Raw genomic sequence first — 19,121 nt, 5'->3', positions numbered from 1 at the left:
TAGTGAGTTCATATATTTCCATCTGGGGCTTTGTCTAGACTAGGAAAATAGGATATGTCTGAATATCTTAGATAATACTATTTTAAACACTATTTATGTGTTTGGGGTGAACCAACTAACGCTTTAAAGGTGGTAAGCTGTGCCTGCACTAGGTGAAAAGACATGTTTAAAATTGTTAGCCAACATGTTTTCAGACATGAACTATTTTCTTAGTCTAGGCAAGGCCTGTATGAATGTTAAAAGGCTGACAGGAATTTGTTTTCACAAGAGGGCTGGGATAAAGTTTGAAGCTGCATTCTTGACTAGAATATGCTTACTAGGGAAATTTAAGATAAATATCACAAGAAAAACTTGGACATAAAGTCTAGAGAAATGGAGAGATTTTGGGGTGGGTGACAGTAAGGGAAAGGATGCTGTCTCCTTATTCACATGATGCTAGCTGCCTTACCAGAAGTCACACTGTATTTTACTTGCAGTCCTGGTGTGCTCTCTTCAGGGCTGTCCCTAGGGGGGGTGCAGGTCCTGGTGTGGAACTGATGGATTTGTCTCTTCTGGGACCAACCACGCTGGCCAATCGCACTGGCCCATGGGACCCCCCAAAGCTCCCGATTTGCCCTACCCAAGGGATGGCTCTGGCTCTCTTCCTTCAAAACAGTCTTCTGTGTACTTCTCACTAGAGAAATAGAAGAATAGGCTTTCGTTTGTAGCAGAAGGCTTCAGACTGCAGGTGAACTGCATATCACTGACTTGATCTTTTTGATTCATATTAGGCTTTAATGACCAAGTTAATCCTGGCCATTGGGAGTGGCATGGAGGAGAACCTGTCACCTTCACAAACTGGAGAAGAAGTCCATCTCGCCTTTCAAAGCAAGGAAAGAATTGTGTTTTGGTGCAGAGGCGAGGGAAATGGCAAGCAAAAGACTGTAGGAAGGGTAATAGGCACAACTATATCTGCTCAAGAAAGCTGTAAACAAAACTGACACTCATACCCATCTGGCCTTTCTTGTGCACAGAATATTTAACTTATATTTGCAGTATTCTGAGGGTATAAGTGTAGAAAAGAAACTTTATTATCATCAGGGTTTATTTTTATACTCCTGCTGTGATATATTAGAATCAAATCGAGTGAATGGGGTAGCACAGTGCTAAGCATAGCAAGGAAGGGGTGGGCAAATAGGTTCTCATTAGAGAAAGACTCCGTATAGATCCAGAATTCAAGCACCACCAAGTTCCAGAATGTTTGGTTCTTGGTTTAGGTTTGAGCTCATTACACCAATAGGGACCACTTGCAAAATTCAGATCTGAATCCAATTTCAGTTTTCAAACACCGCCACAGCATTTGGATCTGTCATTTGTTCTAATGAGATGCCCAAATTTTGTTACACCGAAGACTAAAGCCTTAGGTTTTACACCTAATTGCCATGTAAATTTATTCATGTATTTTTAAACAAAAATAAACGAACACAACAGTCAACTTGCAAGTTCCATGACTGGTGAATGTAAATTGTCTGTTGTTTGAATTCAGCAGCAATAAAACTTACAGATTTGCAGTTCTATTAGCTTTGTTTTCACTTGCAGTTATAGCGAGAGAAGTGGTGGGGGGAGGGGTAATGGGCTCATCTGCAGAGTGAGCTCTGTTGCTGATATTGGGTTGCTGTTAGGGATGTGAGTGCTTCTATCATTGCTGTCCTAGCATGGTACCTGATCCAGACCTCACTGGAGTCCATGGGAAGAATCTCAGTGGGAGTTGGATCAGGCCCACAGTGCAGGAGTACCACGGGGAAGGAAGTCTGCTTTTGTCTTCTCCTCACCTTGCCCACCTGCACAATAATAAATAAATAAATAAATAAATAAATGGTAAATTTTCAGAATGGAGAGGGGTAACTAGCAGTGTTCCCAAGGGTCAGTCCTAGGACCAATCTTATTCAACTTACTCATAAATGATCTGGTGAAAGGGGTAAACAGTGAGGTGGCAAAGTTTGCAGATGATACTAAACTGCTCAAGACAGTTAAGACCAAAGCAGACTGTGAAGAACTTCAAAAAGATCTCACAAAACTAAGTGATTGGGCAACAAAATGGCAAATGAAATTTAATGTGGATAAATGTAAAGTAATGCACATTGGAAAAAATAACCCCAACTATACATACAATATGATGGGGACTAATTTAGCTACAACTGATCAGGAAAGAAATCTTGGAGTCATTGTGGATAGTTCTCTGAAGATGTCCATGCAGTGTGCAGCAGCGGTCAAAAAAGCAAACAGGATGTTAGGAATCATTCAAAAAGGGATACAGAATAAGACGGAGAATATCTGATTGCCCTTATATAAATCCATGGTATGCCCACATCTTGAATACTGTATACAAATGTGGTCTCCTCATCTCAAAAAAGATATACTGGCAACAGAAAAGGTTCAGAGAAGGGCAACTAAATTGATTAGGGGTTTAGAATGGGTCCCATATGAGGAGAGATTAAAGAGGCTAGGACTTTTCAGCTTGGAAAAGAGGAGACTAAGGGGGGATATGATAGAGGTATATAAAATAATGAGTGGTGTGGAGAAAGTGAGTAAGGAAAAGTTATTTACTTGTTGCCATAATATAAGAACTAGGGGCCACCAAATGAAATTAATGGGCAGCAGGTTTAAAACAAATAAAAGAAAGTTCTTCTTCACACAGGGCACAGTCAACCTGTGGAACTCCTTGCTTGAGGAGGTTGTGAAGGCTAGGACTATAACAGGGTTTAAAAAAGAACTAGATAAATTCATGAAGGTTAAGTCTATTAATGGCTATTAGCCAGGATGGGTAAGGAATGGTGTCCCTAGCCTCTGTTTGTCAGAGGGTGGAGATGGATGGCAGGAGAGAGATCACTTGATCATTACCTGTTAGGTTCACTCCCTCTGGGGCACCTGGCATTGGTCACTGTTGGTAGACAGGATACTGGGCTGGATGGACCTTTGGTCTGACCCAGTATGGCTGTTCTTATGTCCAGCCACAATCCAACCCCAAAGACTTTAGATCCTAATTGGATCTGCCCACCTGGACCCAATTGAAAGTACAATCCTTAGGGATTTGACGCCTTTTTTAAAATTTAAGTTTATTTCTGAGAGAGTTTTTAAAAACTCAGAATTTAATTGGAACAAAAACTAGAAAAATAACTTCTTAATGTAGTGTACTGGATACACTACAGAGTTGCTGTGTCTAATGAGTCTCTCAGGCTAACCTTTTTGCCTCAATACCTAACCAAACGACATCAGAGGTGAGCTATACTGCAGTACAGTGAGGGTGTAAGTCACTCAACTGTGAAAGGCCTACACAACCTTCCGCACCATTTAAGCTCCCCAGTATGACTGCGTGGAGGGAAGGGGAATGGATGGAGTGACCTCACAGAGGGCATCAGCACCCCCAGAACTCTGCAGAGGGGTCTCTGTGCCAGTTTGGAATAGGCCAACATGGATGGGGCTGTTGGGGCCAGGCCAAAGCAGGCCATGCATGACCAAATCTAATCACCTATTGCCACCTTGGGAGAACAGAGGGATAGCAGTACAGATGGCAGTAACTGTGCAGAAGACTGTGCAGCAGCCTTGCTTCCTGTTCTGTGGTTTTGTACGTGTTCCTATCTGTAAATTCCATCACCCACCCCACTTAGTTCCCTCTGCTTATCTTGAGGCTTTGTGCTGGGAGAGTTGGATTTCAGCATAACTGTACAGGCAAAGTCCCCAGTGATCTCAAAGGGAGTTGTGCTTGAGTATGAGCAGGGAAGGATTTAGCCCTATGTGTGTCACACTCTCATTTAAACCAGCCTTAAAGTAATTGAAGAGGATTTAAGGTAGTTCCATCAACAAAAATGCAAACTGCATATGCTTAATAGCCTCGCTAGATTCTTTTTTCTATACAATAATACGGCTAAAAATCTTATTTCCAAGATATTGTGAATGTTTAGATATAAGAACCATTTAAATCAGGGGTTGGCAGCCTACGGCACGCTTGCCAAGGGTGGCATGCAAGCCGATTTTTGATGGCACATGATGGCGGGCTGAGCCCGCCCCCGCTCTGGGGTTTCTGCTGCTGGCCCCTTGCCAGCTGGGGTCCCGCCGCCGGCCCCACTCAGTGCCCGCTGCTGGCCTGGGTGAAGGAACCCCAGGCTGGCAGCGGGCTGAGACCCTGGCTGGCAGGAGCCGGCGACCGGAACCCCAGAGCAGCGGTGGGCAGAGCTGCTCAATCGCTGCTCTGGGGTTCTGGCTGCTGGCCCTTTGCCAGCCTGGGTCCCCTCCGCAGCCCCACGCACCTTGCTTCCAGTTGGAGTTCCAGCACAGGCCCCCTGCCAGACAGGGTCCAGGCCACCAGCCCTGCTCAGCTCTGCCAGCTCCACTCACCTCAGCTGCCGATCTGGGGTTCCAGCCACTGACCTGCTGCCAGCTGGTTAACAACTGATCACTCAGAAGCCTGTGTGCAGCTTAAAGTATCCAAATACGTGCCAGACATTGGAAAACTCAGCAAGGAAAAGCAAGGGCAAGGATCACACTAAACTGATAAGATCTGCATTTTAATTTAATTTTAAATAAAGCTTCTGAAACATTTTGAAAACTTTGTTTACTTTATATATAACAGTAGTTTGGTTATATAATATAGACTTTTAGAGAGACCTTCTAAAAAACGTTAAAATGTATTACTGGCACGCAATAAATGAAGACTCGACACACCACTTCTGAAAGGTTGCCGACCCCTGATTTAAATAATTTCATAATATCTGAATTCTCTTTGATCTTTCCTTAAATTCAAGGATAGAATTTGAACAGGTTTTGTATTTCTGGCAAGGATACTGAGGTTCAAAGAATGTAATGAATCCAAACCAGGTCAATGAGAGCACTGGATGGCTCAAGGGATTGTTAGTTAGAGGGATATAATATGCTTCCATGTAAGTCACTGGTTTGAATACATTTCCATGTCAGTAGTGACAGAAAGTCGCCATCTCAGGGATGTTCAGGCCTGATCCAAAGCCCACTGAAGTCACTGAAATTGTTTTCATTGACCTCAGTGGCTTGTGGATTTGACTCCGTTAAAATTATGGTGGGTGGGTTGTTCAGGTGTTTGAATTTGTGTTAATAAATGTATAATTAACATTATACAGATCAAATTTGCCTTTTTTTAAAACTAATTTGGAAACAGAAATCCAGAAGAGTATGTTCCAGTTCCCTCTAGTGGGCACTACAACTGAGAAGTTTATTTACATTTTGATTTGCATTCATTCTTTCTAAATACTAGAGAGAATTATGTGTATAGTCCTATCAACACTGTGGTTCTACCTTATTTAAATCACTAGACTGGTGCTAATCTAATATTTGTACCAAAAATAGCATGTTACATGCATTGTATTTACTGTTATACCTAAATATGTGCTGTATACTAATAAAAATAAATCCTATATGATAGCTGTGGACTTGTCTCTTAAATATCCAAGTATTTAAAGCTTTCTTCCTGTGACAGAGACTGTGGTGATGAGTATATTAAAAACGTGTTTATAAGTAGTAAGCACAAAACATCTGTGGTATACTGTATACAGCTACTGAAATCTGTTTTCCTTTAATGTTTCTACCTCTTTTGGGTGCATACATTGGGTTGTTATTGTAGAATCACTCATGAATATTTGGCTGCGTCTATTTTTTAAGCAGACGAGCACTAGAATATTCTATTTTAGGAAATAAATCCAAAGAAGGACACAGGCGTTGCCAACAGATATAAGAAAGGGAAAAGTGAGATAAAGGCATGCTTTCAGTTTTAAAAATCACAATTAAAAACTGATTTATAGATTCATAGATGTTTAAGGCCAGAAGGGCCCAGTGATCATCTAGTCTAGATGCCTGCATAATGCAGGCCACAGAAACTCACCGAGGCATTCCTACATCAAGCCCAGAACTGAGCTATAGCATAGCTTTAAAAAGCAAAACATTGTCTTGACTTGAAGATTGCAAGTGATGGAGAATCCACCACGTCCCTCGGTAAGTTGTTCCAATGATTAATTATTATTAATGCTGTTACCAATAACACAATATACCTTTTGCTATAAATAAACCTATAGATATAAGAAGTCTTACCATCATCTTCTTACAGAGGCTTAGATTGTGCTGGAAATATCTTCCAGGTGTCTTTTCAGACTGTTTAGAGAATTTCCACTGCTCTCTCTCATCTTTCATGTATTTCAGGAAGAAGGGGGATTCTTTCAAGATTCTAATGTCTCTCAAATATTCCAGATATCTTGATTTTCCCTCTTCATTTCCATCTCACAGCAAGCCAGAGCAATCAACCAACCGCTTAGTGTGGTTTCCAGCTCCATACTGAGTTTGGGATGAGTTAGATTCTCAGTTAAATGATACATGGATTCTGCCTCCATGTATTACTCAGGAGATGCTATCATATGTATGTGGAAATCCGCATAGAGTCTAACAAGCTGGGATGCTTAGAACTAGCCATGCATCTCATTGATCCCTTATTGCATCAGCAATCCCAAGATGTCCATGTTGATCTTCACTCTGCTCCCTTTATTAATATCAAGCAGAAAATATAAGTAATACTTCTGTTGCTAAAAACATCGGGTGAATTCTGTACTACCCAAGCTTACTGAGGCGTTCAGAGCAATTACCTCTTTCTACCACACCAGTTGCATTTTTGCTTCTCAAAAGCAACATGTTCCAACAAGTCATGTATATTTGCATGCTGCACAGCCTCTTAAAGTGATAGGACTAAAATAGCTGCAATACCAAGGTTATGCTACTTTTTACTGTTTTCATTCTTTACCTCAGAAATGTTTAATCACAAAATTGACCTCATAAGTTTTATTTGATAAAAATATTGATTCCAAACATCTTCAAACTTCTTTCCTAATTATTTTTTTTTGTCCCTGCCCCTTCTCTCCCTCTTTCATTTTTTAGGATTCTCTACTTAAAAATTGTGTTCTGTATTTGGGCTTCTTATTTCATTCTCAAATGAATATTTCTGTGTAGATTTTCCCATATTATTGGGGTTTTTTACTATATGGTAAGGCTAAAGGACCAGCACATTTAACACTGCAATTTTATTGTATATAGAGGGCAACCTTTTCAAACTTAGGCATCTAAATTTTGGCATCAGCTTGGAATGCTGGTTTTATTCCTGTTGGGATGAGCATACAGAGAAAAACATTATAAAGACGTGGATGAAATTCTGCTATACAAATTAGCAAAAAATTTAAGAACCTCACTGCAATGGAAATAGGTGATGTATATACATTTTAAGATGTAAAAGCCATCATATTTTTTGTCTTGTTCTATCGTTCACAAGCCTATTAGGTTAGTTATTGTAACTGTGCTATGAAAGGAATGTATGTGACTCTTTCTGCCTTTTTAAAAACTCAATAAACTTAAGAAAAAGAGAATTTTCTTTGGAATGTATAATGATTGGGGAATGTACTGTAAAGTAGTAATTAATTAATTCTGAGGTCTTTAAATGGGTTCTTTAAAAGTTTTCTCTGGATAGAAGTTTAAAGTTCATAATTTATACTATAATGACCCTATTTAGCTCAACAGAAGGAAAATAATTCCACCATTGCCTAAGAACTATATTTAGGTATCAATTGGCAATGTAACTAATTACTCAGTTTATGTCCATGATGACTGAACAATCTAAAGCAAATGAATAATGATACTTAGCATTTACATTCACTTGTCATCTGTAGATCTCTGTGCTTTAAAAGATTAGAAAGCATTAATGGGGACTAGTTCAAGTGAAAGCGGTGTACTCAAAAATAAAATGCTACTATGGGGTGAAAGTCTGTTCAAATTTGAGCACGGTATTTAGCCCACAAAATTTAACATCTAAAATGGAGCAAAAATACTCCTTACCCAAATACTGAAGCAGAACAAATATAGTTGTGTATATATATTGCTACACTGCATTTTGTAGGAATGTGACAGTTGCTTTACTGGGTTATGATGACAGTCTCCCTAGTCCAGTATCCATTGCAGATAGTTATTTTTTGTCTCAAGAAGTGGATTTGTAAATATTTTGTATTATTACCAAAGATTCTATTCAGAGTTTGCTGGGGAAAGTTATCTTGCCTTATGCAGGGAGGATCTGGAGGAAATAAGGGCTGAGTATAGATCCCTGCATTGTATTTGCGGAGAGGCAGCATGATCCAATGGCTGGGGCACTGGCCTGGAACTCAGATAACCTGGGTGTTTTCCCCAGCTCTGCCCCTAACCTCTAGGTGCTACTGAACTATAAATAATTGTAATAATAAAATGGCATAATGCACAGCATGTATGCAATACTTTGCTTTTGCTCATGTGTATGTTCTTTGCTGACAGTCTTTCTGTTGACTTCAAGGGGAGCTGGATCAGGGCACACACATGCAAGCGCGCTCTCTCTCTCTCTCTCCTACAAACTTGCATGTGAGTGTCTTTAGGCAATGGGACTATGCATTTGCATAGAATTGTGTTTTCAAGATCATGGCGAAAGTTTGAAATTTTAAATCTGTGTTAGGGCTATTCCAGCTTAAACAAAGCAAGTGGAAAATAGCTTTGCTGGTGAAAACTCCTTTTTGTCTCCTGTTTCAATACCTGGTGTGTTGGCCAAGATACAAATAAATCTGTCTAGTTATCAGTCCAGTCCTGTAGCTAAATGAAAATCTTAAAATATAATTGACTTTTTTAATGTCAGAAAATGTGTTAAATAATTTATAATGGTTATTATTCAACTTGCACTAGATAAGAGAAATTTTAGTACATTATATTGGTTAAAGTTATTAGACACTAAAAATAGGAAATTAGATTTAAGACCTTGCGTTTACGGTATGCCTTTACTGAACAGTTAACTTAAGTTTTCTACACTTGAGTTACCCGTCTTGAGTTAGCCCAGCTCAAGTGAGAGTGGCTGCACTGTGATTTAGCACGTGAACTGCCATGTCCACACTGGCACGTCACTCATTCATTTGTGGCACTAAGACTTCTGGAGGCATATCTTATGGTGGTCTGTGGTTTAAGCTGAAGCCTATATACCCTGATGGACTGGCCAACTCAAGTTGGAATCACCACCATGCTTGAGTTACAGGTTTTTGTGTGTGATGGGACGCAAGTTTAGGGCAACACTTGAATTATAATTCAGTTTAACCTTATGGTGAAGATAAGGTCTAAATCTCAAATATCTTTGCACTAGTGGTGTTGTAATGCACATGCATAGCAACAATAAATGCTGCAAGTCGGTGTCTCACAAGAACTTTGCAGGGCAATAGGTTTAGTCCAATTAGAGGGCAATAAACTAAGCCCTCGGAGGTGAAAGACAAATAATGACATTCATTTATCATAGATCAACTAGGTCTTTAACACTAATCTTCAGGTTGGCAGCACCTTGATTTAAGCCAGTCTAACAGCTTATTGATATTCAAGTGGAATCAATGATGTGTAAATACTAGTACTAGATACTAGATACTAAATACTAGTACTAAAATGGCAAGTATTGGTATTCATCTTCAAAAATAATAGGTGTTATAGTTTGAGGAGAGTTTTCTGTTATATTGATCTAAGCTGGGATCTATAGGTGCACAATTTAAACTAAAACCTGCATGGTTCTAATCTCTCTCATGCCTTTTGGCAATTCTTTTATGCAAGCTTCAAAAGTGAGAAAAAAATAGTCCTTGACAGATATTTCCAACATACCTATAGATTGGCAACATCTTGATTAAGAAAGCTGTTAGCACAATTTATTATTTATGTAACACCATGAAGCTAACAGCAGTGGTTTCTTAAACTGGGGCTATCTGAATATTGTTTATAATCCAATCTAATGTATAAATTGTTAGAGGCAAAACAGTTTTCAGATGGAGCAGTTAAAAGGCATATATGACATAAGCCTAGAACAGCATTCTTAGGAGTTGGTGGTACCACACTTTCTGCTTTGTTAATCAAAAATTATCCAGATTTATATGGCTTAATTGTCAATGGGAGTTTTGCCAGATTTTGGACTATGTGCTGAAGGACTAGGCTCTACGGGAATTGCATGTCACATCTTTGGACAGCTATTCTGAATGTGGAGGTGTGAATGTGTATGAACAGATATATTGTATCATATTGCTATTTAATGAATTAATTGTTAATACACTTAAAGTGTGTCCATTTTATTCATGTACAAACATGTTATTTCTCCCTTACACAAGAGAGACAGGGTGATATGGTGGAAAATTCACAAGATGTAGTTCTCACCCATGCCAGTGATTCACTATTTGAGCTTCAACAAGTCTCTGAGGGCCAAATTTTCAGAAGTGTACACTAAATTCAGGTGCCTCCATTTTTGGTTGCCCAGCTTGAGATACGTGGGGCCTGATTTTCCATAGATTCTGAGAAGCTAAAATCTAATTCAAGTCAAAAAATTAAGTCCTAGATAGGGTACCTTAATATCAAAGGCACCCAAAATTAATGGATAGATCTGAAAACGTGAAGCATATAAATTAGGGATCTCTTTTGAAAATGTGGGCCGGTATCTCTATATAAGTCTACAAATCTATCTTCATGTTTTGAAATTGTTTTATTGCCCTTGCTTTCTCTGATGTTTCATCACAATAGGACATCCCTTTTTGATTCTGCTGTGATGGTGTGTGGGGGTATGTGAAAAAATATAAAGGACATGTTGAATGAGCTAATAAACATTCAGGAACTTTTCCACATTTCCAGACTACAGCTAAACAACTTATTCAAACATTTTTTCCCAACTAATCACCCCCCTGGGGAACTAGGTTTAGATAGCAACTTCTAATACACGCATCCAGGAGTAAAAGATGGGTTGAATTAACAGAAATTCCCTTATCATAATTATAATCTACAGTAAATGAGTTTAACTGGTTACCCTGGGTCCTCCCCTTTGTAGCCCCTGCCCCCACAGCATCCACAGAATGACTTCAGTTCCTTTATAAAGCTAGCAGACTACATGCCACTTCCTTCGCTCACCTGAAACTGCAGGACATTTAAATTAAAAGTCCACACAAGTAAGATTAGTATGTTTCTGCTGCTGCTTCATCTGCTCGTGATCTCAGGTCTTGGAGCAACAGGACAAGGTGGAAAGCTGCAAAGGAACAAGAGGAGAATTCAGCACCTTTCCTATCAAGATAAATATTTGCTTGAAAGAGAGGGCCCTAGCAAGTTGCTGGTGCAAGATCCCATGGACTATGAAGAAATCCTAGAAGAACCAAGTTTATTTGTAGCAGCCCCAGAGCTGGCAACAGAGAGCAGGAAGCAAGGAGAAAAAAAATCATCCAGATTTATCCTTCCATATGTAGAGCTTGATGTGCACCGAGATCTGGGAAGCAGGACTGCACCTAAAGAGACCTCCCATTCTGAAAGCATGAGACGCTTCCTACCTTCACACTCAGTCAACAAGAAGGAAGCTGAGCCCCCCTACAGGAAAGATGCTAAAAAATTCTGGGACCATTTCATGTTTAAAAAAAATTCAGCTTCTGAGGAGGTTGTTCTGCCAATCAAGACCAACGATATGTACCAGGAGACCTGCAGGACGCTGCCTTTTTCTCAGGTAAGAACAGGTCTCAGGCAAGAGACCCAATAGCAGTATTTGCTCCCATCATTCTGCCTTCACAAACTTCACTCTCTTGTGTCATCTGTAATCCCTGACTAAGGAAATACAGGTCAATTCCACTTGCTAGCAGCAAGACCACTTCATAGACATCCAATAGTACTGAAAAAAACTTTTGCTTTAGTTCAACGAGTCACATTGTTGAGCACAGGTCTGGGAACCAATGTAATCAATATACAATGAGCAGGAGGGGTTATTTTTTATCTGTAATCAAACACAAACCATATGTCCTGATTTAGCCTGAATAGCAGGAAGAATAGTAAGTTTATTTATACAATCAGTCTCAGTGCAGTTATTCAGAGGTTTGTTTGTGGTTTTATGGCTAAACTGAAATTCTTGACCTGCTCTACTAAAAATGAGGAGTAAAGCCTTGTCTATACTAGAAGATAGTACCACTTTAACTATACTGGTATTGTTAAAGCATTAACCTCTCTCTACTGTGGACAAAGTTACGCCAGTATAAAAGTGCTTATATCAGGTTAGTTGATTCAAGTCTGGGATGCGGAATAGCTATCCTGGTATAAGGCATCTTTATATTGGTATAATTGCATCCACACTAGGGCTTATAACTACGTTGGTTAAAAAAAATGTCTAGTCAAAGAAGTTATAACTTCCAGCATAGACCAGTGCTTAATACTACAGACGTGACTCAAACTTGGTCGTGATTTTTCAAACATAAAGGCCCTTTGAACCAAATATGATACACATAAATGTCAAGTTATATATTATAGTAATACTGTCCAAGTAAGTGGGAAACTCACTAGGTAACTAATTCTTTTGCTACTTAAAATAATTTGTAAATGGTGTGAATACTACAGTAACTAACAGTAAGAGAAGAAACTTATATATTAGTTGTATAAGCCCAATCTTCCATTATTTTTGTGTCTACATCTTCCAGCAAAGTCCGTGGGAGTTTTGAATGTGCAAAGAAAGGAGGATAGGGCCAACAAGTGTTTACGATGCCAATGCTATGTAGTAACTGCAACCTGTTCGCTGTTTCAGAGTATTGTGCATGAGAACTGTGAAAAGGTGGTGGTGCAGAACAACTTGTGCTTTGGGAAGTGTAGTTCCTTTCACGTCCCTGGCCCAGAAGATCGTCTTTACACCTTTTGTTCCCACTGCTTGCCTACCAAGTTCACCATGAAACGCTTGGAGCTGAACTGCACCAGGTCTGTCGCCGTTGTTAAGGTGATCATGATTGTGGAGGATTGCAAGTGTGAGATTCAGAAGATTAAAGATTCTGATATAGGACCCCTACATTCAGAATTGCATTCAAATGTATATGAGCACAATTAACCTGCTCAAAAGCACCTTTAAGCCCCATAATCTTTAGCATCCGTGTGAAGATGTAGATTATCTCTTTACATCATGTATAATGTTACCTGAAATGTATAAGATGTTTCTCTGTGTGAAAGAGAGGGAGGGGGGAGCATGGTGTGGAAGTCTAATCTCTTCAAAATGTCTCCTCCTTGCTACACTGGGTCAGTTCCGTTGGTGTCAGTGAAGTTGAGATCCCGAGCATATACGAGCCAAAAGCTGTCACCACTGTTTTAAACACCATGTTGATTAGACCTGCTCAGAGCCAGACTTTTCTCTGTGAAAAGAGGTGTGTTTTTTACATTGAGATAGCTAACTCAATGTAATAGTGGAGTAACAGCATAGGTAGTTATTACTGTTGTGTAGCTAGTTAAGGTTAACCCTCACCTGGCTGCATTAAGGTAAAACTACAGTGCCTTGTCTCCACTAGCATTTTACACTGACATGGTGATCTTGAGTTAGCTATCTCAATGTAAAATCACATATTTTCTTTTTTTGCACTGAAGACAAAGCCGAAGTCTAAGCAACAATGCAACTTAAAGTTAGAGCTAGTCTAATTATTTTAATTGATGCGGTTTTGTTTTTGTTTTTTCATTGAAGAGGGACTTTTCAACCTAAACAAAAAATATTGCTCAAGATTTTCATTTTGGTCAAAATTGTCTGGTTTTTTGATGAACAAAAGTTTCCCTTAAAGAACAACTGGCATTTTCTGAGCATCTTTATTTAAAATGCTCGCAGCAATTGGTGACCTCATCCATAACATGTATTCCCAGTATTGCTAACACTGGTGGAGGTGAGCCACCATTAGCAATGGTGGGAAATCTTTGAGAAATATCCATAGCATAAACAGGGTTGAAGGTGACATGTAATTCCATTGACTTCTAAGGAGTCAATCCTGATTTACACCAGTGTAAAAGGAGAATCAGGTCCTATATATTATTACTATTACATGAGAAGAAAGAATCTTTGTGTAACAAATACTACCAACAATAGAGTATTTTAAAATATTAAAAAGTATGAAGCAGTTGCCTAGCTGCTGACATGTTTGCACTGGAGGACTTTCTGGTGATGCTGAAGACAGCTCAATAATTGGGTGGGAGTGAGATAGATTAAATTCTCATTTAGAGATTGGTTTTGCTGCCCTCATTCATGTTCAGTAGTATCTTGAAATGGGACAGTCAACGGAGTAAGGTATGATTCAGGTGAATAAGGCTACCAGAATCAACTTTAAATGATCAAAGATGTTTCTTAAAATTGAGTTACAGTACTGTGCAAAATAGACGCTAATGTGACAAGGAAGAATGGAATGTTGCTGTGTGTACTTTGTCATCTCTATGTGGATAATTTACAGGATCTTTCCCTGCAATGTGATTATTTGAATATGTTCACTTGCTATATGAATAAGTGGAAAGGATACCCCACTGTATAAAAGGTGACTTACAAAATGTTATGAATTTGCAGGAGCAAAATACAATATTTATGAAAGTTGGGATTAATTGTTCTGCTATTTTTGCAAAGTAAATGAACCTGACATTTATAACCAACATTTTTGTAAAATAACTTGAATAAAATAACTGTGACTCATTCTGTAAAGCATTTAGGGTCTCATTCTGATCTCACACCGATATCAATCAGAAGTAATGCTATTGAAGTCAGTGGAATGACGCCAATGTAAAACTGTGGTGAGTCAAAATCAGGCCCTTAATAAAAACCTTGTAAGTAGGAGGCATACGCCTGAATCACTTTGATTCCCTATGTGTCTCTGTGTTAGCCATCCTTGCTGTTACTGCTGGGAATGTTCCTTACATTTCTAGAGCTAACCGACCAACAAGAGAGGTGGCTAGTTTGGGCTTTGTGGATAGTCAGTTATCCTGCAGTGATGGAAAGCTGTTATTCCACCAGGATGGGAGAATTGGTACCTTGGCCTATGGGACTTGATAGCTCTGGGGAAAATCATCTGCAACAGACGTAATGAACTCCAGTAATTTGAAAATACTTTAACTATATCTTCTGAGTAATATGTTCAATAAAAGGACATTGCCACAGGACCCAATAATCTTTACATGTGATATGGATATTGACTATATTGTGTTTGATAACTTTCTCCTACTCTTACTGAAATGTTTTGCACTCCAGCTGTGTATTCTTGTTTTGCTGAAAATCAATGAAATGGTCAATCATTAAAGAAGCAAACAAATAATGAGGTGGTAGCTGTCTTGGGATAGGCACCAGAGCTGTTCTGTAGGAACCACGAGATTGAAGCCTGGTCTATAAGGGAGAAGGTTTTTTGGTATAACCTAAGGTGTCAATTTAAACTGATAGTTACACAGGTATAACCCCCTATGGACACAGTTACTCTGATATGAATGACTTTTTTCATTTTCATTTATGTTGCTTGTGAAGGGGTTCAAGCAAAACCAAAAAGCCACTCTTACACCATGATAGGACTGTCTGTCCCAGGGACTATAGCAGTATACTATGCCTGTATAACTAGTAAAACTATCCCATGTAGACCAGACCTGATTCTAGTCCTGGCTCACTCAGCACCCATGGCTCTTAGCCCAACTTCTGGCTTCTCTTCTCCTTCCTGCTGCTTCTTGCAACCCTGGCTCACCAGCCAGCCAGCCGTTCCTCTAGCTGCTTTCCAGAACCCTAGATTTCATCCAATTTCCAACCCTTCCTGACTCCCTTGGGAGCACAGGCAGTCTGTTCCTGTATTATTCCTAGACCCTCTGATCAGACCCCCTGCTGCTGCCTTGCCAACAGCTCACTTTTGGATGATGGGAGTTCGAAATCAGAAGTAATTCAGCCAATCACCATTCTGTACTAGTGAGTTCATTTGCACACATACTGCAGTGCCATTGTAAATCTTATCTTTAAAAAAAAAAATAACATATCCTTGGACTACAGCTCTTATGAATACATGTTTACTAAAAATTGTGTTTGAATGACCTCTCAATTGCTGATCCTGGATCTGAATAGTAGCAATAGTTTGTGCATAATACATTCAGCCATATAATTAGTGTGTCATTATCCTCCTGTATATATGAATCTGCTTTTAAAGAGGCAGCTTACCTAGATCATAAAAAAAAAAAAAGTATCTACCAGATGCAAATCTTTCCTCCCTCTCCTTTTGCACCAGTGACCCTAATGTATAAATGGTGTCAGGCCAACCATGAATGGACTGATTATATGGTATAGTTCTAACTAGCAATATATAGAGTGATCAAGGTTCATGATCTCTGTTTAAAAAGCATTGTTCCTAATATTTTATTTTACACTTTACATCTGAATTTTATAATGGTGACCAACTTTGTCAAGGCGTAAGCTGGGAGAGTGAGCCAGCAATCTGCCATTAAGTCTCTCACCACAAGTGTTTTCTCCAGTGCTTCATTTGGCACAGGTTATAACAAAAGGAAGAAATGTTTTTTCGATAACATGAAATAGCACTGGGTATATAGGCTTTGTCTCCTCAGAAGACTCCCCTCTGCTTCCCAGGTAGCTGTATTTTACTCAGGGCCGGCTCTAGGTTTTTTGCCGCCCCAAGCAAAAAAAATTTTGGCTGCCCCCCGTCCCAGCCCTGGGCTCCTCGCCGGACCCCCCTGCTGCCCCAGCCCTGGGCTCTTCCCCCCTCCACCCACACCCCCTGCCGCCCCAGCTTTGGGCTCCCTCATTCCCCCCCACCATTGCCCCACACACATACCTCATGCAGCCCCAGCCCTGGGCTCTTTCCCCCCCACCTGCACCTTCCTTCCGCCGCAGCCCGCGGTCACTGGTAACTCGCTCCCAGGCAGGTCATTCAGCAGGAATTTTAGATGTGCACAGAACACAGACAGGATGGTTCCCATATGGTTACAGAACTGCAGTAAAGTGGAACAATTTTCAGCTTGTGTGACTGGAGGATATCTGGATGCATATTATAAGACTGTCCTACAAAAATGAAGAAAAGTTGAGGTGCCTTTATTATTCTTTTGTTCCTCTATTTCTTTCTATGGGGAATTTGCCAATGCAATATGACTGTCTGCCTTTTAAACAAACAAACAAACAAATAAACAAGGCAATGGCAGTGGAAAATAGCAATTCCAGTCCTAATAACCACTGGGAAGCATTTCTTGCTCAATTTTATCCTACTTTTTCTACAGCAGGTTACAGTGGATCAGTATATTTAATTTGGGAGAAATGAAGTAACAGCTGCCCAAACTGAGCTTGAGTGCTCCTGAATTTTGAGGTGTTCAAATCTGGAAGGCAGGTGCTGGGGGGAGGGGGGGGAAAGGGCTGTGGCTCTGCGGGGGAGCACGGCAGCATGTATGCAGCAGTGTGTCTGGCGCTGCATGGAGCCAGACACACTGGTCTGAGTGGCACAGTAAGGGGGCTGGGGAGTTGGATGGGGCGGAGGTTCGGGGGGGGGCAGTCACGGGCAGGGAGAAGGGGGGTTAGATGGGTCAGGGATTGGGGGGGCAGTCAGGAAACAGGCAGCGGTTGGATAGGCATGGGAGTCCCGGGGGTTTGTCAGGGGACAGGTAAGGGGTGGGGTCCTAGGGGGGGAAGTTGGGGGAAGGTCTCAGGAGGGGGCAGTTGGGGACAAGAAGAAAGGAGGCTTAGATAGGGGGTGGGATCCTGGGGGGCAGTTAGGGGCAGTGGTCTCAGGAGGGGGTGATCAGGGGACAGAGAGCAGGAGGGGTTGGGGTTTCTGTGGGGGGCAGTCTGAGGGAGTGGATGGGGGCAGGGTGGGGCTACCCTCCCTCCCTGTGGGGCTACCCTCTCTCCCTGTGGAGTGTCCTATTTTTTGAATGTTAAAATATGGTATCCCTACCTTCACAGTGCAGCTCTTCATTCACTGCAGCATGAGGTCTCTGCTACCTCACTCCTTCCCCCTCTTTCTTATTGATAGTGGCCAAGGGAATTCTGGGAAATGTAGTTCTTTCCCTGCTCCAGGGCTGGCTCTATAGGCAGAGAGCTAACCAAGGAACTACAGCTCCCAGGGCCGCCTGTTGGTTCTCAGCTCCCATGCTGGATCCCTGCCGCCCCTGAAAATGGGCTGCCCCAAGCACGTGCTTGCTTTGCTGGTGCCTAGAGCTGCCCCTGATTTTATGGTTTCCCATGTTCTCTCTGAGTGCCCGACTATGCCTTCTATCCCCAGCCCTGTTTTTTCATTACTCCACACACTGTATACATGTGGGAGACCTAAGCAAAGAGTAAATTCCCAGTTTTTTGGTGATCAGGGAACACTTCTGCACCCCTTTAACTTGCCTTGCAACATTGTAGCTGTGCAACTCTCATTAGTGTTCATTTTAAACCAAGTTCAGGGAAAAAAGTTATTCCCTCAAAATAAAAAAAAACATCAGTGTTCCCAACCTTCTCCCCCACTGTCAGGCAAAATTATGAGAAAACAGAGAATGTCATCAAGCCATTGTTACAGTGTCGTTAACTCTCGACAGTAATTAGTATTTTTTCTTAAAGCCCCAGCTCCTGGAGTCTTGTGGATATATGAGAATCTCAGCTTTCATTTTTTTTAAAACTGTCTAGTCCTCCTGGCTAAAGAAAAATCAAGAAGATGTGACTCCAGTGCATCTTAAAGGCTCAAAAACAAGAAGGCAAATAAAAAGAACCCCAATCTTTTTCTCTAACTCATGATTTTGTGTGGCCCGACTCATGATATTTTAATGTAACTTTTGGGTTAGCAATACTGAGGATGTGCACTGTACTTGTTGGGCCATAGAGTGAAGTGCCTACATCCCAATCTTGCAAGTCCTCTGTGTGCAAAAGTACCATTGAAGTCAAAGGGAGTTCAGCATGTGGACAGTTTTCAGGATTGGGTCCTTGGTGTGAATTTGCACCACTTAAAAGTAGGTGCAAAGAGATAATGACAGCTGTAGTAACTGCTAATTAGATTAGTGCTATAGTTTTTTGGGTGAATGTTTAATTAACCCAGCAGAGGTCAGTTGCATGTAATTAGCACTATATTCTGCAATATCAAGAATGTGTTAATTGGATCAGATTTCAGAGTCTCTAAAAATTCTATATTAAGAGCAAGTTATGCCCAGATACTAACAGGACTTTGCTCTATGAAAGAGGACAAATGTACATGGGCATAAAGAGCCCTTAGCAACTTCCATTGAATCATATTTGAAATTTGTAAATATTTCAGAAGTTCTCCATTCTATTTTAATTTGTGACCATTTGAACTGTGGAC

The 19,121-nt window shown here is 40.5% G+C and overlaps 2 protein-coding genes across 6 annotated transcripts in view; both read left to right on the top strand.

Annotated features, from left to right (window-relative positions):
- Positions 1–5,430, top strand: part of FREM1 (FRAS1 related extracellular matrix 1) — a 105,242-nt gene extending 99,812 nt beyond the window's left edge. For all 5 annotated transcript variants that reach the window (XM_054032427.1, XM_054032428.1, XM_054032429.1 and 2 more), the window contains one exon: positions 771–5,430. In XM_054032427.1, the coding sequence (XP_053888402.1) occupies positions 771–970 (200 nt within the window). In that variant the 3' untranslated portion in view covers positions 971–5,430. The remainder of the gene's footprint in view (positions 1–770) is intronic.
- Positions 5,431–11,020: 5,590 nt separating this feature from the next.
- CER1 (cerberus 1, DAN family BMP antagonist) lies at positions 11,021–12,907 on the top strand. The gene is made up of 2 exons (XM_054031254.1): positions 11,021–11,551; positions 12,614–12,907. Exons 1-2 carry the CDS (start codon positions 11,021–11,023, stop codon positions 12,905–12,907), a joined length of 825 nt encoding a protein of 274 aa, XP_053887229.1.
- Positions 12,908–19,121: the final 6,214 nt, after the last annotated feature.

The sequence above is a fragment of the Malaclemys terrapin genome, chromosome 6 (genome assembly GCF_027887155.1).
Source record: "Malaclemys terrapin pileata isolate rMalTer1 chromosome 6, rMalTer1.hap1, whole genome shotgun sequence".
NCBI lineage: Eukaryota > Metazoa > Chordata > Testudines > Emydidae > Malaclemys > Malaclemys terrapin.
The sequence above is the reverse complement of the archived record's forward strand: the minus strand, read 5'-3'. Positions and strand labels throughout refer to the sequence as shown.